The sequence below is a fragment of the Carassius carassius genome, chromosome 25 (assembly GCF_963082965.1).
Source record: "Carassius carassius chromosome 25, fCarCar2.1, whole genome shotgun sequence".
Lineage (NCBI taxonomy): Eukaryota > Metazoa > Chordata > Actinopteri > Cypriniformes > Cyprinidae > Carassius > Carassius carassius.
The window spans coordinates 5,944,489-5,970,697 of record NC_081779.1 but is presented as its reverse complement, the minus strand read 5'-3'; the positions used below and the strand labels follow the sequence as shown (position 1 = coordinate 5,970,697).

At 37.0% G+C, this 26,209-nt stretch overlaps 1 protein-coding gene across 1 annotated transcript in view; it reads left to right on the top strand.

The window, feature by feature from the left end:
• The first annotated feature begins 1,561 nt into the window (after positions 1–1,561).
• LOC132103988 (potassium channel subfamily K member 9-like) overlaps positions 1,562–26,209 on the top strand; it is a 68,195-nt gene continuing 43,547 nt past the window's right edge. Inside the window, exon 1 of the mRNA XM_059509118.1 lies at positions 1,562–2,653. Within this exon, the coding sequence (XP_059365101.1) occupies positions 2,104–2,653 (550 nt within the window). The 5' untranslated portion in view covers positions 1,562–2,103. The remainder of the gene's footprint in view (positions 2,654–26,209) is intronic.

Sequence of the window (26,209 nt, the reverse complement as noted above, 5' to 3'; positions counted from 1 at the left end):
ATTATTTTAGTCACAGATCCTCACAGATGGACGCTCTAAAAAACTCTTTTCAGAAGGTCCTTATGCAGTTTTACACTTGCACAACAGTCCATTTCAAACACTTTTTGATTAACCCATCATTTTTTATTTCCAGATAATTGTCTAGATCAGTTTATCTGATCATTTTATTCATACACATTTCCTGCTTTGTATTAAGGAGACCAAAGCAGCATACATTCAGACAAGAATAGACTATATTATGAGAGTAAAATGTTAAATCATATTCTCAGCACAATGTCTGGTAGAGGGAAGTTGTCACATTCAATTTTTCACAATTTATTAATTGCAATGTTTTTTTTATTTATTTTATAACCTTGTGTGCTTAATGAATTTTTATTTCAGAATTGTTTTTACTGTTTAAATTAAGCTTTAATGCCTAATAGGCTTATATATATATATATATATATATATATATATATATATATATATATATATATATATTACACAAACCCGATTCCAAAAAAGTTGAGCCAGACTGCAGGCTGGCCATTTCAGTACCCGGATCCTTCTTCTATGCTGCCATGATTGATGGTCTGGCATTGTCATGTTGGAAAATGCAAGGTCTTCCCTGAAAGAGATCACGGGCATCCAGTATGGTTTTCCGGCCTTGACCCTTACGCACAGAGACTGTTCCAGATTCTCTGAATCTTTGGATGATATTATGCACTGTAGATGATGATAACTTCAAACTCTTTGCAATTTTTCTCTGAGAAACTCCTTTCTGATATTGCTCCACTATTTTTCACCGCATCATTGGGGGAATTGGTGATCCTCTGCCCATCTTGACTTTTGAGAGACACTGCCACTCTGAAAAACTCTTTTTATACCCAATCATGTTGCCAATTGACCTAATAAATTGCAAATTGGTCCTCCAGCTGTTCCTTATATGTACATTTAACTTTTCCGGCCTCTTATTGCTACCTGTCCCAACGTTTTTGGAATGTGTAGCTCTCATGAAATCCTAAATGAGCCAATATTTGGCATGACATTTCAAAATAATGTCTCACTTTCAACATTTGATATGTTATCTATATTCTATTGTGAATAAAATATAAGTTTATGAGATTTGTAAATTATTCCATTCCTTTTTTTACTCACAATTTGTACAGTGTCCCAACTTTTTTAGAATCGGGTTTGTATAAATCTTTCTCAATTTTTATCTGCCTCACCGCACACATGTATCAGGCTGCCGTATAGTAATGCCACCTTAAATATAAATAAATAAATAAATAAATAAGAGTTTTATTGTATATCTCACTGGTGGTTTTCACTGTCCATCATCCAGATGGTTGCGGTTTCTGATATTTAAATATTTTGGGTTTAAAAAGGGCTGGATGCACATTTTCAACATAAAATGTTACCTGTTGAGAAGGTGCAAACTGCATAAATTATTTCAAGCTGAGATCGTAACGCACGCACGCTCAATGTGTGTCTTTAATGTGGAGTTTTTCCATCTGTGTGTGCGCTTTGGTGCGTGCGCGCGCGTTTTTTTTTTTTCTCAGGCTGGCACACACTGAAGTCTGCCAGCGGACGCTTGCAGTGGCATACCGTGACAGTGCAGCTTTACCGAAACGGAGCCAAATGAGAGTCGAGCCCATCCACCCATGCGTTACCGGGGAAACAGATGGGCACGTTCGCGCTCGGACCTGTTGTTTGTAGGATCATCAAGCACAGCGTTTCTGCAAAGCTACGGGAATAAGTGAGTTTTCCTGGATTGGATCTCGTTTGGAGCATCACTCTTGCGCTGCGCGTCTCCGCCGCTCATCAGATGATGCTGCTGCGTGTTCACGGGTCCTCCTCCGGTGCCACCGGCATTACTCACGCACCGGCAAAGTGAGAACAGCTGAAGATGATACTCAGATGAACAGGTCGGGGAAACTTTTTTCTGGAAGATGTTCAGGGCAGTTTGGATATCTGATGGCCACGGCGATGAGTTTGTTTAACGCAGCGGAGAAGGGAATTTAACAGGTGCGTAATTATCACTCGAGCATGAATCCCATTGGCTTCTTGCGTCTTCTCCAGTTCAGAAGCTCTCTGGAGATCACGCGGGGAGCGCGCTAGTTGATGGCACTGCGCGCCGGAAGGACTTTGTTGTGGTTCGGGCAGGTTTTTCGCAGAGTTTCGCGGCTGCAGGGCTTGTGGTCCCGGCGCTCCAGCAGTCTGCTTTGTCTCTCCACCAGCCAGGACCACGATAAAGGGACCTGTTACAACCGCAACCGGTGTCCGAAGACGCAGCAGCACTGCCCCTATCCGCCCTTTACAGACTGCTGCTGCGCCTTCCCGGGGGATAAGAGGGGACATGAACCCCTCAGCCGCCGGTTCCTGCTGGCCATGAAGAGGCAGAACGTGCGGACGCTGTCCCTGATCGTCTGCACGTTCACCTATCTGCTGGTCGGGGCCGCGGTGTTTGACGCGCTCGAGTCGGACTTCGAGATGCGGGAGAAGGAGCAGCTGGAGGCTGAGGAGAAGCGCCTTCAGGGCAAGTACAACATCAGTGAGGACGACTATAAAAAGCTGGAGACCATCATCATGGAGGCCGAGCCGCACAGAGCAGGGGTCCAGTGGAAATTTGCAGGGTCCTTCTACTTTGCCATCACTGTCATAACCACCATAGGTGAGTTTCGGCTTCTTCTTCGAGTGTCTTTCAAGCAAGGTGGCGAAAAGATTCTCGCTTGGATTTAAACGTGTTGTTTATTAGAGCTTTTTGTACTTCGTATGGTGTGATGGACATCGCGTGCGGTACCTGGTTATTCATTTCAGCGGGATAAAAAGTCTAGACTGGCTCTTATCTGGTGAGATGAAGGGACTTTATTAGTGCATAAAATCACTGTTATTATCTCACCACAGGTGTGTCATTTGTTGCAAAATTTCAGAAATCACAAAAACTACATAACTTGTCCAGCCCTGTAGGTTATGAGTTCCAAGGCGGTATTTTACATTAAAATACATTTCTAACCTAAGTGTTGGAATCTTTACCTTATGTAATGCGTAACCTGAGCTGTTTGACGAAATTGATGTTGACGCACAATGTGTGTGTGTGTATATATATATACACATATAAAAATGAACTCAATCAGAGATACAATACTGGAACACACAAGACTCTGGCCTTCATCTGACCTCAGTGCGTGTGTTTGTGTGAAAGAAAGATTACTGTGCCACTCCAGCACGTCATGTCCTCACATGAACTGTCATTATGCCTGATTATAAAGATGCATTATGAATGTTTTGTGTCATGTGGTGTTCATTCACAGTGACTCTTGTTTCGGTGTGCTGTCTTTCAGCACCACGGCCTAAGACAAACTTCACTGTGGTTCACACTATTGCACATGCTGTTAACATAGTTGATAATGCTAAATTGGCAAATATTTTATATCTCAATACGCAAAACAACAATAAAGTAATTACATTTCCCATTTCTCTTTAACTATTCTCATTTATCTTCATGCAATGCTTAAAAGATCAGTAGCTCATGCACATCAAAATCTTATTATGAAAACATATGGACAAAATCATAATGACAGTTTAATGTTATTTCAAGCTATTTTAACGACATTAGATAATGAATCGTATCATTTAATTACTTTATTGTTGTTTGTAATAGTGTTTTTTGTATGTTTGTCTTCGTTTGTTGTATGTAATAGTGTGGACTACAGTGAAGTTTTTCTTGTGCCGTGGTGCTGAAATAACAGCTCACCAAAACAAGAGTCACTGTAAATGAGCACCACACAACATAAAACATTCATAATGGATCTTTATGATAAGGCATCAGTTCATATGAGGACAGGAAACGTGCTGGAATGGCTCGGTACTCTCTCTTTCACACAAACACATGCACTGAGGTCAGATGAAGGCCAGGGTTTTGCGTTTTCCCTGTATTGTATCACTGATTGAGTTAATTTCTCAATGCATCAACATTCAGTGTCATTAATGGTGCAGTAGAAATGCTGTAACATCAATCCTCATGCAACAGGTGCCAGATGCAGCTACAGCTGCGTCAGCCCTCACAGAGATCGTGCACATTATTATTGCAGCATTTGAAGGCTTCACTATATTGATATTTCTCATACATTCTATTTTCTAAATGTCTAAATTTTTCCAAATTCTAAATTTTACCTGTGCTATCATTGCTCAGTGATGAGCTTCCATTCAGATTTTGGTTTGTAGATAAACTTTTGAATTGCATTATTAGAATATTCACCATTTTATTCTAGATGTATTTGCATACTGGTTGATCTTTTCTTTATTGTAACCATTTAAGCATCTGTAGCCGCTTCAGAGATGAAGCATGCTGAGTGTCATGTCAACAGCAAAGCAGCTTTTCATTTAGAAGCAAAGACTAAAACTGAAACGCACCTAAAACTTCAGCACTATTTTTGTGCGGCTTTGCAACAATTGCATTTCATTCAGGAAATGCAAACCTAGTCTAGAATTGCAATTCTGCAGCACCAAATATTCTCTCTTATTCTATATACAGGTTGAACATGTTGCTTTTATAGTCAGTGCTGGTCTTTTATAGGCCTAGTTTTGAATACACACTAATTTTACTGCTGCTTTATTCCTATAAAGCCGAGAACACAAAAGAAAAACAACACCACCTAAATTGATTACCAATTAAAAAAAAAATATGCAGAAGAAATGGTTTGATTGAAACATTTTCATAGAGAAAGAAAAAATGAAGAAAAACTTGAAATATGTATCAATGAATAGTATTGTTCATGTTAAAATTAGTACAGCACCCAAAAACATGACAAAAATGACCTTCCTTGAACTAAGTGAGCACACAAACTATAACAAGGTCAGAAATGAACCAAATGCCAACAAAATGAACAAAAATATCTCACAGCGAATTCCTTTATTTGTTTCAATTCTATTAGTGTTATATTTATTTTCTTTGAATTAGTTTAATTTAACTTTAAACATTTAATTTATTTCCTAACACTTACTTTTAATATTTATTTATTTATTTTAGATTTTTTTTTTTTAATATATATATACATTTTAACATTTTATATTTCATAACATTTTATTGACAAAAAGCACATCTGGTCAAAACAGAACAGTGAAATGATTCAAAATTCTCCCCATGTTCACTTAATTGTGAAATTGTAGACAAAAGTTAATCAAATTAAACTAATATGATTACCATGTTTAAAAAGTAAGTTCAATATTTTAAATAATATTTAATGTGCACAGATAAATATTGTGCATAACATCCCAGCATTGCATGTCCACACGGCAGGTCTACTTTACAGAATGTGCTTATAGAGCCTGAATGTTGGTATTCACTGTATTGACAGCATTTTAGTGGTGTGTGAACAGCAGCTCTATAATGAGTAAGCGTCCCATTCTGTAAAAGGACACTAATGCACAACCTGTGTTCTGTTGTGTGCCTTTTTTATACAGTATGATCACAAACACACACGCATATGCAGGTGAGCACACAGTCTTTGTGGACTGAATAAACTGTTTGTTGTTTTGAGCTTGTAATTACTGATCATTTGAATATAGCTACTGGTTTTTATTAGATTTAATTACTAAAGCACCACTGATGTGCTCATGTCACCATAGTATTTTAGTGCTCATGTATGTATACATATATATACATATATATATATATATATATATATATATATATAAACTTCATAACAAGTGGATGACTTTGCAAAAACATCAGAATGACTGACTCTGGACATCCTCATTATCTCATCTGTGTGTTTCATCACATTGTTGAGAAGGAACATATTGTGTGTGTGTGTGTGTGTGTGTGTGAAGCCACACTTCAGCAGAACAGCAACAATACTGTGTGTGTTTACACTGCTGCAGTATCACTCAAAGCATCAAGTATATTAGTAGTCCAGTTTGAAGTTAACTATCCGTACCACCTGTTATGTATTTGAGACGAATTCTAGTTTTGTAATTGAAATAAATATGGATAAAATAAAAATGTTTTTTTTAATTAATTTTTTTTAATTGCATATACAATAAGACTGGTAAAAATAAAAGGATTTACTAGATTATTACAGTTTTGTAGTTGTGTTTTTACATCTTGAATAGGTTTATATGGTTTAACTGAGATTGGGATTATTTTTATTTTTATATGAACAATCAGACTTCTCCCTTCATGATATAAAGCATGTACCCTATTTATACACTCTCTCAAAAACAGATGCTGTCACTGGGGGAATATCTTTTCAAAGGGTACAAATGTGTACATTTAAGGTACTTATATAAATCCTTTAGACTAAATTAGGTACAAAAGTATACATTTTGAAAAGTTCCTGATGAATAAAATCCAATTTTCTTTCAGACTAACATGTTGCATTAATTTGTTTTCAAAATATGAAAGTAAAATAGGTTAAAAACTGCATTGGAAGTGTCAAGAAACATCAGCATATATTCAATTACAAATAATGCACGTTTAAAGCTAATTCTTCCTGATTCACAAGTTGTTTCTCTTTTTTGACATTTATTTTTGATTGTGGTTTATTTAGCACAGTGCTTTATTTGAGAATAATTCTGCCTGAATTGCTTTTTAAAATCTATCTATCTATCTATCTGTCTGTCTGTCTGTCTGTCTTTCCATTTACTAAGCGGTCTGAGCACAGTACGAGTGACAGTATGTTTTCAATAATTAACAGAAGTATTAGTTCTGATGGCGTAGAGCTGGCCGTGGATGTGCAGTAGTGTGTATATGCATGTGGAAATGTCAGAGTAGCCTGGAGCCTTGGTTTCCGTGGAGACACTGTGTGTCTTGGTCATGTGTGCGGCGCTAACTCGGCATTGAGCAGATTGCGCGGGGAGCTGGTTCCACTTGCCGTGATTAATTGCTCGGAATGTTTCCACCTTTCCGCAGAGGCTGAGTGCGTCTGAGTTTATCCATGCAGCATGTGCTGTTCCGTATAGAGGCGTCCCTCCACTGGTTATCACGCTTTACCCATGATGCACTACAGTGAGTTTGGAGAGCTGGAAAGAGTCAACCTTGGGGCAGTGGAAAAGACGCTTCTGTTTGTTTTAAAGTAAAGAACTGCCTAAACTAAAGCTGTTTGAACTACAAGCAAATACTTTTTGAATTGTCAAAATAATTTACTTGTTTTTTTTGTTTTTTTTAAGTGTTTTGCTTTGTTGGCAGCAGTGTGATGAAAAAATGCAGATGGCCACATTTCCAGCCCATCCAGTGGCAGCTGCAAAGTAAGATACCACCAAATGCAAAAAATGAAATTATGATTCTGTCTGGAGAAATATGAAGTAAACATCAGTAAATATATCAGTATATCTCCGCAGATATGCATTTGGTCTATAAATCCTTATTTACGCTGTTCGGAGAGTCTATGTGAAGTTGTGAACACAAATAAACCGCTGCTGACGTGACTGAATATGAATGAGTGGTGAATTTCTGTTCAAAATGTGGCATAATACGGATTTATTGTATTGCCCTCCTGACATAAATTACTAAATAACTGTCACTGCAACAATGTTTTATCAAAACATTAGTCAAATATCGAAGCTAGAGTCTTTAAACTTTCAATTGATGCACAGTTTGTCCTGATCAAGAAAGAGAGTGATGTTTAACGTGCTGTGAAAGTTAAACAATAATAAACTGGGGCCGTCGGTGATGCTTGAACGCAAAGGGGTTAATAGATATAAATATTTTATATTTTATGTTCATTATTTTTATGTACTTTTTTATCATTTTATTACTTCTTATTTTAATTGTATTATTTCTATTTACTTTTTACATTTGATGTATTTTACACTATTTATTTATTTTTGCTTGTTAGCATTTTTATGAATATTATATTTTATATTTATATATCTCTTTTTATATTTATTTTTATTTTTTTTTATACTTTTAACATTTAATGTAGGCCTGATTCATAAGTTTCGGCCTGATCCTTGTGCATTGTTTACAACTTCAAAGTAACTGTTAAAATTGTTCAGATGGATCATTTAAGTTAACTTATTTAATTTAAATGTTAGGCATTCATATAAATAATTCACCTGCTGTGTGTTTCTTTTTTGTTTTTAATAGTATTTAAAAAAATCCATAATAAAGAATTAAAAAATGTCCCTGAAAAACAATTCTAGGGGGCAGTTATGAAGTTAATATCTCATCTTCTATATCTTGTGTCCACTTACTGCAAATCAGTTAGAACATTAGAGAACATTACATCAACCTCCTCCCACACTTTTCAGAACAATCCTACGCTCCTGATTGTGTCTATCCTGGTACTATCATGGTACAGGATCTGTTTAACAGACAAACCGGTTTGAGAACAGTCATGATTCCTTTTGGTGACATCACTGGCACAGAAATGATCCATTTCACATTCCCAAACTGTTCAAGGCTCCATCTGACTGTCCATTAACACAAGAACGTGGCGTGTGTGATCGGCCGTACAGGCAGCAGAACGGCTGATGTCATAAGAGATCTAGATCTCTAGAGCGTATGGAAAATGTAGCAATTAACATTCACATCATGAGTGTTCTCGTTCCATAAAGCATAAAAACGCTTGATTGCACAAAATGTAAAGTTTGCAGCAAGCAGCAGCATCTTGGATCAACAGCAGTGGCTTTCATCATCGTGTTACTGTGGAAGCACTAGACCGCTCACACTCCTTCTCTGCTGCTATTTTTAGCTCCAGCTCTACAAGCCCACAGTCACACTTGATTGCTTATCCAATAAAGCTAAATAAAAATGTTCCACTAATTTCCGTAATGCTATCTATCTATCTATCTATCTATCTATCTATCTATCTATCTATCTATCTATCTATCTATCTATCTATCTATCTATCTATCTATCTATCTATCTATCTATCTATCTATCTATCTATCTATCTGTCTGTCTATCTGTCTGTCTGTCTGTCTGTCTCTCTCTCTCTCTCTCTCTCTCTCTCTCTCTCTATATATATATATTTTTTTTTTTTCTTCTTCTTCTTACTATGCATTTATTTAGGCATATACCATGGTAATACTATTTATTTGATTCTTTTTTACATTTATGTATTTATGCATGTACCATTCAACGCTCATCCAATCATCCATCCTTTTATTCATTCATGTAGGCATTTATCATGGAAATACTGTTGACTTATTACAGTTTTTCTCAGTTGCTTTGGTACGTTTCTCGAATCATCCTTTTCGGCATTTCTCAAAACAGCTCGTACAAATAACACAAGACAATGGATTACCTGCTAAGGCCAGTCTCTTGCTCAAAATACTTAGTTCATCTCTCAAAAATAAATATCTGTGTCAAAGAACATGTCAGTGCCATCAGAATGACAAGTCCTTGTGTCATAGTTTACAGATAAGACAGTCAAATTGCTTAGTCCTGTTGTCAGTATAACAGTGTACTCTGGAGGGATGTTCTGATGTAAACTACTGTATTGAACAGTATGCAATATGCTTATGTATGCCATATATCCATTTCAAAATTATGTGGGATATTGATTGAAAGAGACTGAATAGAATTCCCAGTTACACTTTTACTAGTGGTCTGACAAAATAAATACAGTTTTTCTCAGTCGCTTTGGTGCATTTCTCAAATCAGAAATGAAATTCTCAAAACTACTTGTACAACCTCCACATCATCTAGTCATTTATACACATCATAAAACCAATTTCTCATTCTTTTGAACAAGTTGTGATAGCTTTTGTACATTCATGCAATTGATTATGCACATTTATCTGCAGTTTCCTACATTATTAGTTGCTAATGTCATGTCGCTAAAAATGTATTATATAGTTTTCTGTGCAATAGTCTTACCCCTCAAAACATCTAGTCTTTAGTTCATCGTATAAGTCATTTAATCCAAAATGGTTCATCTGGTTGTCATAAACTGCCAAGCATACTTTTTATTTTTATTTTTACACATTATTATTAGACTTTTTGTCAATTTGGCATGAATTGTGCAAGTGAACTATGACTAATAAAGAGAATGTTGATCAACCAATGATGAACCATTTCTTTGAAAAATAGCTCAAAGGTTCATCTTCAGTTGGAAAGCATATACAGTACTGTATAGACAGAGGACAACACAAGAGCTACACATTCTGATGGACTTATTTTTTATTTTCATCTTTGTGCCCATTATGTCTTTTTCCTTTTCTATATCAGAATGACATTGTAAAGGTTTATTTACTGTTTTATTTTTATTTTTTGGTAACTGTGAATTCTATCCAGTCTCTTTCAATCAATCTCCCACATACAGTAATGTGTAAATTTGTACTTTTGAAACATACATAAGCATATGGAATACTGTTCAATACACTGTCATCCAAAATGTTGCCATAGTTTACATCAGGTAATACTAACAAAGTGCACTGTTATACTGACAACATAACTAAGCAATTTGACTATCTTGTTTGTGAACAATGACACATGGACTTTTCATTCTGATGGCACTGATATGTTCATTGGCATGAATACTTGCTTTTGAGAGATGAACTAAAGATTTTGAGTAAGTTACAGGTTTTTGCTGGTAATCTGTTTTGTGGTGCTGTTTGTACAAATTGTTTTGAAAAATGCACATACTTCTTTGCAAATAGTAAGGATGATTCGAGAAATGATTCACTAGCACAATTCATGCCAAATTTACAAAAATGTCTAATCATAATGTGTAAAAGAAAAAATGTGCTTGACACTTTATGACAACTAGATGAACCTTTTTGCATTTACTGACTTATACAATGATCTAATGCCTAGATGTTTTGGGGGGTAAGACTGTTGCAAAGAAATCTATACAATACATTTTGAGCAACATGACATTAGCAACTGATAATGTAGGAAACTGCAGATAAATGTGCATAATCAATTGCATGAATGTACAAAAGCAATCGCAACTTGTTCAAAAGAACGAGAAACTGGTTTTATGATGTCTATAAATAACTAGATGATGTGGAGGTTGTATAGTTTTGAGAATTTCATTTCTGATTTGAGAAATGCACCAAAGCGACTGAGAAAAACTGTAGTGCATGATGGCATATTAAATTATTGTGGCAGGATCATGATACATCTATGGTTATACTATGGTACATCAAAATATGCCATGGTCCTAAAATTCATTTATGCTTTTTTTCAGCTATACTATGGTGCCATCATAAATAAATAAATGAATAAATAAAATCTTAGTGCCATGGTATGTTTTTTTATTTTATTTTTTACTGTTTTGTTGTTGTTTTTTAAATAGGTTTTTAACTTTTTTAGTGCCATGGAAATACCATGTTTTTTTGGGTGTGGTATCATAGCAGTGCCATCACCTTTTGTTCATGTAATTTGTTCTCTTTCTCTCTCTCTCTCTCTGCATCACTTGTAGCACTGCTCTGAGCACAGTGAATGATTTGACCTTGTGTTTTTTTTTTTCATCCAGTGACTCGGATCATCTTCCCGTTCACGGAGAACTGCGGAGATGGGAATCCAGCTCAGTTAGTTTTTTAGATGAATATCAAACAGTGTTACACTGCTTCTTTCCACAATGCCTTCTCCATTGCGTAACGGTAGCTGCATGGCACTCTGCCATTTTTATGAGTGATCTGTTTTTCAATTAAGTTCAACCGGCTTGTTGTTGAGGTCTCTCTCTGCTGACTAAACATGCGGTTACAACGCTTTTGTCAAGGGGAAATGGATGGCGCTCTTAAAAGGGTGTTTTATATTGTAGTACATTTTTATGATTAGGATTTTACCAGGTCAGAGTTATATACTGTGTGCTGTTGTTTTCACACACCACACTGGACAGGTGCTGCACTTCACTGACAAGTCAAGCTATATAGTGAATACAATGACACTGCAAAAATAGCAGTTATTGATTTAGATGTGCTTTGTGTGCACTGTCTTATCATACTTATTAAAATAAGCTATAAATATGCATCATATTCACCTTACAGTGTAACAAATGAATCTAGGTGAGAACTGATTCAGCAGAATTTGGTTGTTGAAATCATGGCAGCTGGAAAAAAAAAAAATCAAGGAAATACTGTATATTTAGAATATTTTAATTATTTATTTAAATTGATATTTTAAAAATATCAATTTAAATGTTTTAATAGAAATATATCATATTGGAAATACCTTTAAGTGAATTAGATTTATTTATTTTGTAAATTAAAATATATGATAGAAATAGTTAAAAGATGCATTAAGCTCAATTGACTGTCTGTAATGCTGTTGATTACTATAGAGGAAATAAATTACAAATGTTCAAAACACTTTCATTATAAGTGCATATTTCAAAATATTTACATTTGAATACATTTGAATTAAAATCAACATAATTCAATTATAAATAAATGTAAATTAAATGAATTTAAATATTTTTCATTACAATATATTAAAGAAATTGATTACTGTAGGAAATAATTAATGAAAAATCTTCAAAACACTAGCACTCTAATTGCATTTTATTTACAGTATTTTAAAGAAATAAATATTTAATTTAATTATTTTTAATAAATATTAATTTTATTAAAATATAAAACTATTATTAAATAAATACATTAAAACAAATAATTATTTTTATAAGTGTTCATTTACAGTAATTGAGTATAAGTTTGAGTAAACTGCGTATTTAAATTTAGTATTTATTAAATTGAGTATTTAACCCAGAACATCATTTAAATTAAATGTATGCATTTAACAGACACTTTTATCCAAATTGACTTACAGTGCATTCAGGCTAACCATTTTTACCTAACATGTGTTCCCTGGGAATCGAACCCACAACCTTGCACTGCTAATGCAATGCTCTGCCACTTGAGCCACAGGAATACATTTCATGTGTGAATGTTAACAGTGAAAATTAACAGACCTGTTTATGCATAAAGGAACACCCTAAAAATACTGGGTTGTTTCAACCTAACTTTGTGTCAAATATGGACTAACCTAGCTGTTGGGTTCATTTTTTTTTTTTTAACCCTAAAGTAGGGTTATTCCATATTTGACCCAAAGCTGGTTTAAAACATTGAATGTTGCAGTGAATGCTGGGACACAAGTCAGTATGAATAAAACATTTAGTTCTGGTCAGTGTTGGATTACACTCACACATGAGAGAAAAAAAAGCAAAATACAGTGATACGTAGATTATATGTGTGTCTGAGCAATATCGAATCAGGTCTGGTCTAATCTTATTCATTGAGTTGCAAATCAGTTGAGCATGAGGAGATGTTTAAATCTGCAGAAATACAGAGAAAGATGTGGGTATATGTCATAGAGAAAGCATATCCTCGCTCACTGGAAATTTCATTGTAAACACAAACCCCTGTTTGATTGACAGCTCTCAATGGCCCTTGACTTTGTTTTAATATTTCTCTACTTCTTTCACTCTCGTTTTTATTGCATACGTACGAGAGGGTCATAAGATATCACAAACACAAACACACACTTCTGTGTGTGGCTATGATTTTATTCTTATGACATGAGAGAAAATAAATGTACCGTAGTTTTTTTTTTTTTTTTTTTTTGGTCAAAGTTAAAGGGATAGTTGACACAGAAATGAAAATTCTGTTATCATTTACTCACCCTCTACTTGTTCCAAACCAGTTTGAGTTTCTTTCTTCTGTTAAACACAACAGAAGATATTTTAAAGAATGCTGATAACCAAACAGTTGACGGTCACCATTGACATCCATAGAAAAAATATATTTTCACATGGTTAAAAATGTTTTTTGGACATATACTGTGGCAATCCCAAGGCACCATATTGATATCACATTCAAATACCAAGATATTCATTGTAGTAGCTACATTTAAGGATGCAAAATACAATAACATATACAGTATATTGACTTATTAATAATATTTATCTCCAAAAGTAGATTTGGTCTTATTTGATTTACTTCTGTGGACGATTTTAGTTATGCTAACACACACAAACAAATGCATTTCTACTACTCTACACTTCTGGCATGCTCATTCTGTCACAGGTGGGAAAAGAAGCTATTTAAGGCTCATTATTAGTGTGTGTGTATCATATGTGTGAGTTTATTTCTGTATATTTGTGTGTTTGCGGCAGTTGGATTCAATCTGCTAAGTGAGAGGAAGATTTTAGAGGCGGTGTTGAGATTCATTTAGATAATGACACATTATCTTCTGCTTTTTTTTGTTGTGATGTTTTATCTTTACCTTACGCTCTCATTGGGTGATGCAAACAAGAATGCAGAATGTCTTCCATCTGTTTAAAGCATGTCTGTCATAATATCATAATTTATTTGTTCGCCGCATCTTTGATCAATGCAAATGACTTCAAATGCATCCAGAGGACAAGTGCCCTGTCAGATCACTTGGCAAGATTAAAAATTATTATTATAATGAGCTGTTTTTGTGATAAAACACTACATTTGATAAAAAAAAGAAGGCCTGAAATTAATTTACATTGTTGAGCATAATCAATTTTGGAGTTGAATTGGTACAAGCTGAGAATGAATTAAACCATATACGGGCCATTTTCATAAAAACTGCAATTTATTTCAAGTGATGAATGGCAGATAATATTAAATATATACATAATTTCTACTTTCACTCGCAAGAATTGAGGGACTGAGTGCTCAGTTTGGTCACCGACTTAATTCTGAAAGACATCTGGGAAAAAGGGCATTTTCATGTGAGATGAGTTCATTCTGAATTAGACAAATCCGCTTCTTGTGCCTTTTGAAGCCCAAGGTTTGACGTCTTTCACTGTGGCCCCATAAAGTATTTGGCCACTTAAAGGTTCAATTTGTAAGGTATTTGCAGTAAAATATCCAAAAACCACTAGGCTAGTGTTATATATTTTTTCCAGCTGATTACTAGCAATATCTCTAATGTTTTCAACTACTTGTAAATCATGAGAAAATTCCCATTCTAAACAGGGACACTGGGCAGTGCAGTCGCCTGTCAATGACGTTAGTTACCCTTTGTTACCACCTTTACTGGCATAGAAACCACATGACAACAGTGTCGTGGACAAATGCGGAAGTAGTGTCTAGCGTCCAAACCACTAGCTTGCTTCAAGCAGTTCCTTATTTACTTCTTCTTGCACGTTTTATGGTGTATTGTGTTACTTATTTATGGAACATAATTACTGTTTACAGTCTGCCGCTGGTTCTGTCGACAAGGACAGCTCCTGTAAACTTGTGTTTTAATTGACAGGTGAGTTGTTTTCATTCGTATCTTTATGTAACCCAGGTTCAAAAACATTTGTAGTTTGAGTCAGTTTTATGAATACAGTTTCAAGAGATATGGAGCAAATAATAAAAGAGATAAAAAGCTGAAATACAAATTATTTTACATTAGATAAGGTTTATTTATAATATTAGGCAATATAAATAGTTGCAATAAAATATTATTTTATTTTGAGCTCTTTGTCTGTGCACTGTAAAAAGGAATACCTAGATCTAACTTATAAAAAGTGAGGCAAGTGGCTGCATTGGATGTTTTAAGTTGAGTCAACTTGCAGCCTTTTTCAAGTATAATAAACTCTGTAACATTACTTAATTCACACACAACAAAATCAAGTTGAGTTAACTAATAAGTGCTATATTACTCAGTTAGATAAACCTAATTTTCTTGGTACATGTAACGTATTTATGTGTTGCTACAAGTAACCTGTACTCATTTTAGTTAGGTTTTATGAACTTTATGTTCATAGTAAATTTAACCTAATCAAATGTGTATAAACATTTTAAAAGTCCTGGCTATAACCTCAGAAAATAAATCTAAATGTATATATTCTAAGCAGTACAGTAAATCACTTTACATAAACAGACTTTGTCAATAACAATTACAAATTCAATTGAAGAAGAAAAAGATGGGAAGACAGATTAAAGACAATAAAATGTATTCAATGTCAACTAGTGTCACTTTTAACAGTGCCTACAAAAGATACACAATAGGATGCATGGGGTCCAATCCCACAATGAGCCTCTGATATATCTCAGAAATATACACCAGTTTTGAGGGATACTTGAGGTTGTGGGCATAGAGACAAGTCCAAACAGGAGGCAGCATGTTTTCGACAGGTTTGGCACACCTCTGACCACGGGCTGTCCTTCTACTGTATGATAATTCCAATCGTGTTTGGCTGATGACACATGTATATTTTCAGTGGGGAACTGCCAAGCTCAGCGTGCACCTCTCTTTCATCATGACTATTGGGGAGAAAAAAAAGAATCAAGAGTTTGGTCAGACAAACAGGCAATGAGATGAATATAGCAGACTGGTAGAAGACAGATAAGACACAAAGTCAAAATTTTACTTTTTAGTTGCTTAAGGTGATGGATACTAGACGGATACTTTGACTAGAGTGACCAGAGTGAAGTCTACCATGACTCATTGAGTGTGGGTACTATACTATCATGATCTACTGTAGCATGAGTGTTGTCTTTTCTGGTTCAAAGGATACATTAAAATAAAACAATGCAATTTTCCTTGCCTGTACCTTATTGGTCATCACATTACTGTTTTAAATATCTTTCAAGAGCAAAGCAATTACCCCATATATTCACAATAGTAATACATACAGACAGAAATTAGACAAGTAGCTTTAAGCCCAGTACATACATGGTGGACACTGATGAGGTCTTCTTTTCTCTCCCCCATGTACTCAATCAGGCATCTCAGTACTACCACTTCTCTCCTTTTCTACACATAGGCAGACAGATCCTGTTAACAAGTAAAATCTGATCAAAATTCACTGCCTGATGACAGAATCACAAATCAGAGATCCTCTGTATTTCAACCATTCAATTGCTGTAAAAGGTTCTACTATACATACACCACTACCACTGTACTGTACAAGATCTCACACTATCACCAGCATCTCACAAAATTAAGTAGGCTGTATTTATCAATATGAATCAAGCTTCTATTAGTGCAGTAGTAGAAGGAGGCAGAAAGGTGATCATATCTGCCTTCTATTGGTGGTTGGTACATAAAACCTTCAGAAATGTAATTGTATGGAGCCAACACTATTGTTTGCAATTTTACCTATGTTTTACTTACCTGGGAATAATTATAGCTGTAATTGCATCTATTCTGAAGTTTTTCTTACCTGTATCTGAAGTTTGAAGACCCCAGGTAACAAAAACTCTTGGGTACCCAAAGACCAGAAAAAATATGCATGTTAGAATAAGTTTAAAAACCAGTGGTAAATGTAAAATATTTAAGTAATAGGTTAAAAATAGTTTTATGGTTTTGAGCCAGTGCTATAAAATGCACTTACATCTCTGCTGCTGATAACACGAGCACCCCAGGAGTCAGCTGCATGCCCCACCGGAGACTGTGTTATTAAAATAAAATTAAATAAGTCAAGTCACCTTTATTTACAGTACATAGCACTTTGAAAAAAAAAAAAGATTGTGTATAAGTGCTGTACTCATGCCTCTATGTGTTTTAAGGCTACTTTAATTGGGATTCATTTTGACCAATAATATAACTTAATAATATAATCGTTTGTTAGCCTTAACTTAAACTAGCGTAGCCAGTTACTAATGTTAACGTGTGCTGTCTAGAACTTTTACTTTACCGTTGAATGTCAAATATTAGTTTCTGTTAACTGTCACCTGGCCCCTCGGTGGGACACCTATGTTTACTTCACTATTACAATTAAATCCTAATCTAATCATGACAAACTATATATTGTTGGAAAGGTCTAAGACTGCTAAATAGATATTTTACCAATCTTTTTTATTAAAAATTATAGGAAAAGTAATAGATTAATTTATAGCAAGAGTGCACCCCAAAAACCTACATTATAACAGGAGTTCTGACCTTCGTCAAAAAAGTCTTCTTTGTTGCCTTTTTCTCTATCACACTTTAGAAAGCATCAGAAATTATATATCACTTGAAAACATAAAATCTCAAAATTCATCCTTTGAAACCCATTTTAAATTCATCTACCATGAAAATTGTACATCAAAATTATGTTACAAAATGTTTTCAGTCGTGAATTATAGGTTTGGATCATGCACTTTCAAGTCTATGTTCAAAAATGTGAATGGCAGTTAACAGGTTAAGTTAACGCTAACTAACGATTAAAAGTGATATTATTGGTAAAAATAAAGCCAAAGTAGTCTTAAAACATAATAGGCATGACTAAAGCACTTACTTAATTTCATATTACAACACGGTCTCAACTGCTGTTGTCTGCTGATCGTTGCCTACAAGACCTCACTGCTTAGCACTGTGCAGCCAACTTAGCTTGCCATGTGTGCAGGATAGCTAGCTATACAGTACAATTTGCAAACCTTACCTCACCTCCCTAGTTGAGTAAACGATTTCGCGTAACAGTACATCACCAGTAAATCGGCTAATATTGCTCAACTTACCGTGTTAATCAGTCCTTGAAATCTAGATCCGCTGCAGTGTGCAAACAGTTGAAGTGCCGAGGAAGCATCTGCCTCAGAAAGTCCCCGCCAGTGAAAAAGGGATAAATCCAACTTAATTTTTATGTGTTTTTTATTTTAAATATTTAAGTTTGATGAACACACATGCCACATCGACAGCTGCTCAAATAAATTGTGTATGTCAACTCACTTTTATAACATTTCTTGTACACAACAAACTCATACAAAAAGCTACCCAAATAAATTGCAATTGTTTTATTTAAAATATATTGTTATATAAAAAGTGATATATTTTAAGTAAAGAGGAAGTATATTTATACTTTTTAGTATAAAACAAATAAAATAAACTAGATTACAACTATTTAAAATATATAAAACCTACTTTGTGGGTGTAGCACTTTTTACAGTGTGCTGCACAGGTGAGCGGCCAATCAACTGTGATTAGGGAAAAAAGCTGACTCCACCCCCTCTGGGAAGCTGCGTAGAAAGAAAGTTCGAGAGAACACAAGAAGAGAAACGTGAGCTAAAAACTGCGCGAAATGTTGATTTATTAAAAGTAATTTGTAGATGTTTTGTCGTGGAACGAATTGAAGTAGTTTTGAAAGAACTTACCTTTATCCTGTTGATCCGTGCGACTGTTGTTGTGCTGAAACGTTCGGTGATCGTTGCATCATCCGGTGGAAACCTGAAAGAAAATAGGAAATATCATTAATACACAAAGGAATCGGTGAGTTAAAATGTTTATTTTAATATACATATCGAAATATGGTGATTCAGTGGTGTATTTTTGAGGGGAAAAATGTTCAGTTTTGTATGGAGTAAATGTATACACTGTTATAAAAATATGTACAGAGCTGTAAAAAATGTATGTAAGTGTGGATTGATTAAGAATATTGTCCTGTGTGTGTGCGCAGGCCAGTTTTGTCATCTTAGAGTTTAGATTCTGGATTCTTCTGTTCAAGGACTGCTTTATGAACACTTCAAATGTGCACTGTGTGAAGATGGCGGGCCACCCTTGAGACGACCAAAGACACTTACCTTTTGCCTTCCTGGACATCTGCATTGCTTCCAGCTCATTATTTCATTGGGTTCTTGAAGGTTTGGAGTATTTACAACATTTAATTTTTTTTTAGCACAGGATCATTCTTTATAAGGAACTGAGAGGAAAAGAAGAATATAATTTGTTATTATCTGGACTGACATTATCGAACTGTGCATTCTAAAAGGTTGCTGAACAGATTTTTGTTAATGCAATTTTATGTTTATGGTGTAAATTTGTATATGTGATTTCACATACACTGTATTTTGGTTATTTTTTTCCCCCAAATGCGTGTTAGAATTGGTTTGAGTTAATTCAAGTGTTAAAATTGAGCTAATATTGACATAAGCTCATAAGTAAAGGAAGAAATCTAGAATTTGAACATTTTGAGTCGAGAAACAAAATGTAATTTATTTTGAGGGAAAGAATTTCTTCTGTGAAGTTCCATTTAAAATTAATTCAGTTACCTTAAGTGGTTAAAAGTCCGATTTTAAGTCATTTATGCACCTTTGATTTATATTTCTTTTGTTTGTTTTTGTTACTTTCTATACAGTGTTATATATACATACACAATTTGTGTATTCTGCGAGAAATCTGAAAAAAATCAAAATCTCACCTTTATATAAATAAGTACATTTAAATCCTATCCTTGTGTGTGTGTGTGCTCTTGCCTCTTACAAGTTCTTGAGTCTTCTGATGAGTATTAATCTGGTCTAATGCGATCCTGAAAGTAATCTAGGTAAATTCTAGCAAGCCATTGTTTTTTTACTATAAGTTAACCCCTAATCGGCTGACAGGGGTTACACTTATTTGTGGCGAGCCAGCCAGGAGAGGCAAAAGAGACCACACACACATTTACTAGTATTCACTTAAAGTTCCCGTCTTGAGAAAACTACTTATTTCTTTTTTTTCTTTCTCCTCCATCAATCATAGAAATAGTGACGCAAAAAGAAAAACACACAAATAGAACAAAATGGAGGTTGCAGAGAAAGAATGCGTGAAAGTCCCAAACGCTATTTTAATTACTGGCATAACTGAAACAGTAGTAGATGAGGAAATATTGGACTTTGTGAAACAGTACGGGTCAATTAACAGAACCATCCCATTAAGTGATACTAGCCCAGAGTCAAAGAAGTCTTTAATAGTTGAATTCAACTCAGGGCTAGCAGTGCGAACCCTCCGGACAATGCTCCCATATGTCCAACAAGCACAAGATGATCCCGAAGTCTCTTTCCATGTAACAGCCCTGTCAGATGTTTATGTTCAGAAACTGGGAAAAACCACAACCCAAACTTACCTCAATGAGCTGGAAGCATTGGCAGTGGAGAAAGTTTTGAGGATGTTTTGAAGGGCATGTTAGTTCATATTCATGAGAGGGTTGTGCCAAAGCCGTATTCTGAACCCGCTCTTGTTGAAGGTGATGACACTTTGCCTGCTCATTCGACTGTTCCCTCCCAAACTGATTTCGCTCCTAAACAGTCTCAGGTGGCGATAAATGCTGCACGACATTGCACAGTTCCGCCAGCATCTGCAGCCGCAGGCCCAGAATCCCCATCACTTACAGTCAGTGACTTAAACCCACCTGCAGTGCAAAAAGTTGTGGTAGAGCATCTTGTACGCACTAGTGACTTTGCGACATCTGGGAACTCACCATTAAGACTCCGTGCTTTCTCTGGGCGAACTCCCCATCCACCCAATGAAGTTGATTACGAAACTTGGCGTACCAGCGCTGAACTTCTCTTCCAAGACCCGACAGTCTCTGATTTCCACAGAGTACGCAGAATCTGTGAGAGTCTCTTGTCCCCGGCTGCGGACATTGTAAAATCACTTAGTCCTACAGCATTGCCTTCAGCCTACATTCAACTCCTTGATTCTGTTTTTGCACCCATCGAGGATGGCGACGAATTATTCCCTAAATTTTTTAACACATTTCAGAACCCAGGTGAAAAGCCATCTGCTTATTTACAGCGACTACACGGTGCATTGCAGACCACCATGCACCGTGGTGGAGTCCTTAGCTCAGAGATTAACAAGCATCTGCTTAAACAGTTCTGTAGAGGATGCGGGGAGAGTTCCTTGCTTTTAGAGTTGCAATTAGAACAGAGGAAAGGTTCACCGCTGTCCTTTGCAGAGCTAATGACAATGTTACGTACTGAGGAGAGCAAACACACTTCAAAAAGCTTACGGATGAAACAACACTTGGGAAGTTCTAAGCAGCGTGTCGTTTTACAGTCTCAAACAGCTGTTGGAGAAGATGTGACTCAGTTACATTCTGTTACTGCTCAGTTAGCAAGTCAACAGTGCTCCAAAGGCAGCTTGCGGCACTAACCTCAAAACAGTCCAAAGACAAATCAAACACAAAGATGAGTGCTGTCAAACCTGGGTATAAGCAGAGCACAAGTAAAAACAAAGCTGCAGACAAATCACAGCCACTTAGACCTAAGCCGGGCTACTGCTTTAGATGTGGAGAGGAGGGGCATATTGCCAGTTCATGTTCAAATGATACAAATCCCACATTAGTGGCAGAAAAGAGAGAACAACTCACAAAGCGTCAGAACGAATGGGATCTGCAGTATGGCAACCTCAAGTCCTGTTTAAACTAGGCGCAGTTCCTGCTGCGGGACAAACAGGAACTGAGACCGAATCAGAGAGTCCCAAACACCATAAAGCATTGATGGCACAAGCACAGGTGAACTCACGACAATCAGTTTTACCCAGAGGATTAATTGGAGCCAGATGCACTGCCCAGGGAGACATAGAAGGAATGACGTGTGACTGTTTACTCGACACTGGTTCCCAAGTCACCACCATCACGCAGTCTTTTTACAACAGAAATCTTGGTGACCAAAAAATTTACCCTTTAGATAATTTGCTTGAGGTTGAGAGTGCCAATGGCCAAAATGTCCCCTACCTTGGATACGTTGAAGTTACTATCACCTTTCCCAGAGATTTTGTTGGAATCAGAATGGAGGTGCCTACCTTAGCTCTTGTTATCCCTGATCTTCCCTCTGCCTTTCAACCGTCTTTACTGATTGGTACAAATACCCTGGACGAACTCAACAAGGATTTTTCACAACAAAAACCTCGTTACTTTTCACCCTCATATGGGTACAAGCAAATCCTTAAGATCTTGGAGTTACGCCAAAAACAATGTGTTGAAGGAAATGTCGGGGTAGTGCGTTTACCTGAAAAGCAATCTCGAGTGATTCCAGCTGGTCAAAGCACAGTTCTTTGTGGGACAGCATCTGTTCGAAGAGTGTACCCCGACAAATGGGTAGTCATCGAACACCCATCATCCTCTTCTTTACCTGGTGGCTTGTTCGTTAAGACATGTGTAGTTACCCTTGGGGAGAGTAAGCCTTGTCAATTACCTGTAGTGATCTCCAACCCTACCACTCACGACATCGCAATTCCTTGCAGATGCATTGTAGCTGAACTAAAGGCTGTACAGTCTGTGATCTTAAATAAACAGTCCAACAGTGTGGATGAAACAGAACCCACTCCAAAGTCTTCTCTTGAATTCAACTTCGGTGATTCGTCCATTCCACCAGAGTGGAAAGACAGGCTTATTAGACAGTTAAGAGAGATGCCAGAAGTCTTTTCCTTGCATATTCAAGATTTTGGATGCACTGATAAGGTTAAGCATAAAATTAACCTTATGGATGAGACACCTTTACATCTATACATCCAGAAGACATGGACGCTGTAAAGAAGCATTTGCAGGAATTGCTTGATGCGGGTGTCATACGAGAATCTGTGTCCCCCTACTCTTCACCAATTGTTGTTGTGAGAAAGAAGAGTGGTGACATTAGGTTATGCATAGACTATCGAAAGTTAAACCAAAGAACCATAAAAGATGCTTATGCCCTCCCAAAATTGGAGGACACCTTTATGGCTCTGACAGGATCTAAGTGGTTCTCAGTACTCGACCTGAAGTCAGGTTTTTATCAAATTGAAGTCGAAGAGAAAGACAAAGCAAAAACTGCGTTTGTGTGTCCCTTGGGGTTCTACGAATTTAACTGTATGCCTCAAGGTGTCACTAATGCACCGAGTACCTTCCAGAGAATCATGGAGAAGTGCATGGCAGACATCAATCTTCGTGAAGTTCTTGTCTTTATAGACGACATAATTGTGTTTTCCAAGGACTTGGAGGAGCATGAAGAAAGGCTACTTAGGGTCTTAAACAGGCTCAAGGAGTACGGCTTGAAACTTGCCCCAGAAAAATGCATCTTTGCACAGACCTCAGTCAAGTATCTTGGACACATAGTGTCTGACAAGGGAGTTCAAACAGACCCTGACAAAGTAACGGCTGTCAAAACCTGGCCGGTTCCTAGAAACTTGAAAGAACTTCGGTCCTTCCTAGGATTCGTTGGTTATTACCGTCGCTTTGTCAAAGATTTTTCAAAAAAAGTTAAGCCCTTGAATGACTTAACTTCAGGATACCCCCCTACTCGCCAGGGCATCAAGTCGACAAACAATGGCCGTTATCGAAGCCCAAAGGATTTCTTCGGAAGTAGGTGGACTACTGCTTGTCAAAAGGCATTTGATCAGATCATTGAGGAGCTCACTACTTCCCCTGTATTAGCATTTGCTGATCCCAAGTTACCATATATCCTGCATACAGATGCTAGCACGTCAGGACTAGGAGCTTCTCTATACCAAGAGCAGGATGGGCAAGTGAGGGTTATTGCTTATGCAAGTCGGGGACTTTCATCCAGCGAATCCAAGTACCCTGCCCATAAACTAGAATTCCTAGAGTTGAAGTGGGCGGTCACAGAGAAGTTCCATGATTTTCTCTATGGCAGCAGCTTCACGGTAGTGACAGATAGCAATCCTCTAACCTATGTTCTTTCCACTGCCAAGCTGGATGCGGCAGGGTATAGGTGGTTAGCAGCACTCTCAACTTACGATTTCAAACTGCAGTACAGGTGCGAAAAGCAAAACGTTGATGCCGATGGGTTGTCTCGGCGACCTCATTCAGAGCTTCCTGAAAACGATACTTCTCACGATGAGCAGAACCGAATACTTACCTTTGCTGAGCGTCTCACTGCAGAAGCTGGAGAGCAAGAGATCACTAGTGAGGTAGTAAGAGCCATATGCAACAGTCGTCTTACCCAATGGTGTGAGTATTCACGTGACTTACCTGTGGCCTCATAAGTTCTCTGACAATGCAGTCAGCTGCCGTGCCTGATGTGTATTCGCAAGAGGACCAATGTGAAGGACTACCAACTCTTCCCCATTTATCTCCTTCAGAAATCCAAAGGGCACAACTGGCCGATCCCTGTATCAGAGAAGTCATTACCCAGATTCAGACTGGAGAATCCCCTTCAGGAACTGTCCGTAGTGCTTTGCCTAGGTTACCTTACCTTCTTAGGGAGAGGGAACGACTGGAGTTCCATGACGGAGTCCTTTATCGAAGGAGGAGTGTGGCTGATAAAGTCATGTATCAGTTGGTTTTACCTGAAGAATTCCACTCTGACATCCTTAATCATCTGCACGACGACCTCGGTCACATGGGAATCGACCGTACTTTGGTTTTGGTACGGAACCGATTCTATTTGCCCAAAATGGCTTCGGATATAGAGCATAAGATCAGAACATGTGGTCGATGTATACGGAGAAAAGTCCTACCCGAAAAGGCAGCACCGCTCGTGAATATTTCAACCAATCATCCCTTACAATTGGTATGCATGGACTTTCTTACCCTCGAGCCTGACCACAGAAATACAAAGGATGTGTTGGTAATAACTGATAATTTTACTAAATACGCCCTTGCTATTCCTACCCCAAATCAGAAAGCTAAGACTGTTGCGAAGTGTCTGTGGGAGCAGTTCATATGTCATTATGGTTATCCCGAACGCCTTCACAGCGATCAAGGCCCTGATTTTGAATCACACCTAATGAATTGTGTGATATTGCTGGGGTGCGGAAAGTCAGAACAACCCCATACCATCCGAGGGGAAACCCTGTTGAAAGATTCAACAGAACTCTGCTAAATATGCTTGGAACCCTGGAAGCCAAGAAGAAAAGCTACTGGAAGGAGTTTGTAAAGCCACTTGCACACGCTTATAATTGTACCAGAAATGAGACCACCGGGTTTAGCCCTTATGAGTTGATGTTCGGGCGACAACCTAGGTTTCCAGTAGATTTAGCATTTGGATTACCCCTCAGAGATAAGGCAGATGTGACACATTCTCAGTATGTAAAGAGCCTGAAATCAAGCCTTGAGGAGAGTTTTCGGATTGCAGCGGAAAATTCCAAAAAGATGGCTGAGAAAAATAAAACTCGTTATGACAAACACGTGACAGCATCAGAGTTGAACAAAGGTGACAGAGTTCTAGTGAGAAGCGTCAGATTGAGAGGGAAGAATAAACTTGCTGACAAATGGGAGGAAACGGTATATGTGGTGGTAGACCAATGTGGGGATTTACCCGTGTACAAAGTGTGTCCTGAGTCTCAAACAGGGCCCATTCGTACGCTGCATCGTGACTTGTTGCTTCCATGCGGAACCCTTTCCTCTGATGTGAGTGAACTCGAGTCACAAATTTCAGTTCCCAAGCGCAAAACTCGCAGTAAAGCGGTCTGTGAAAACCCTGAAGAAGATACTCCTGATTCAGAAGAGGACGTTTACTATACAAGACCCAAATTTGAGGTTGTAAGTGAGTCTTATACAGTCCATACTTCTGGAACAACAGAACTTGGAAAGAAAGACATTACCCAATCCTTGGAAAAGGGCCCAGTGAGGGAAATGCCTGAATGTCAGGTTACTGAAGACCTACCTGTAAACCATGATGAAAACTTACCTGAGAATCC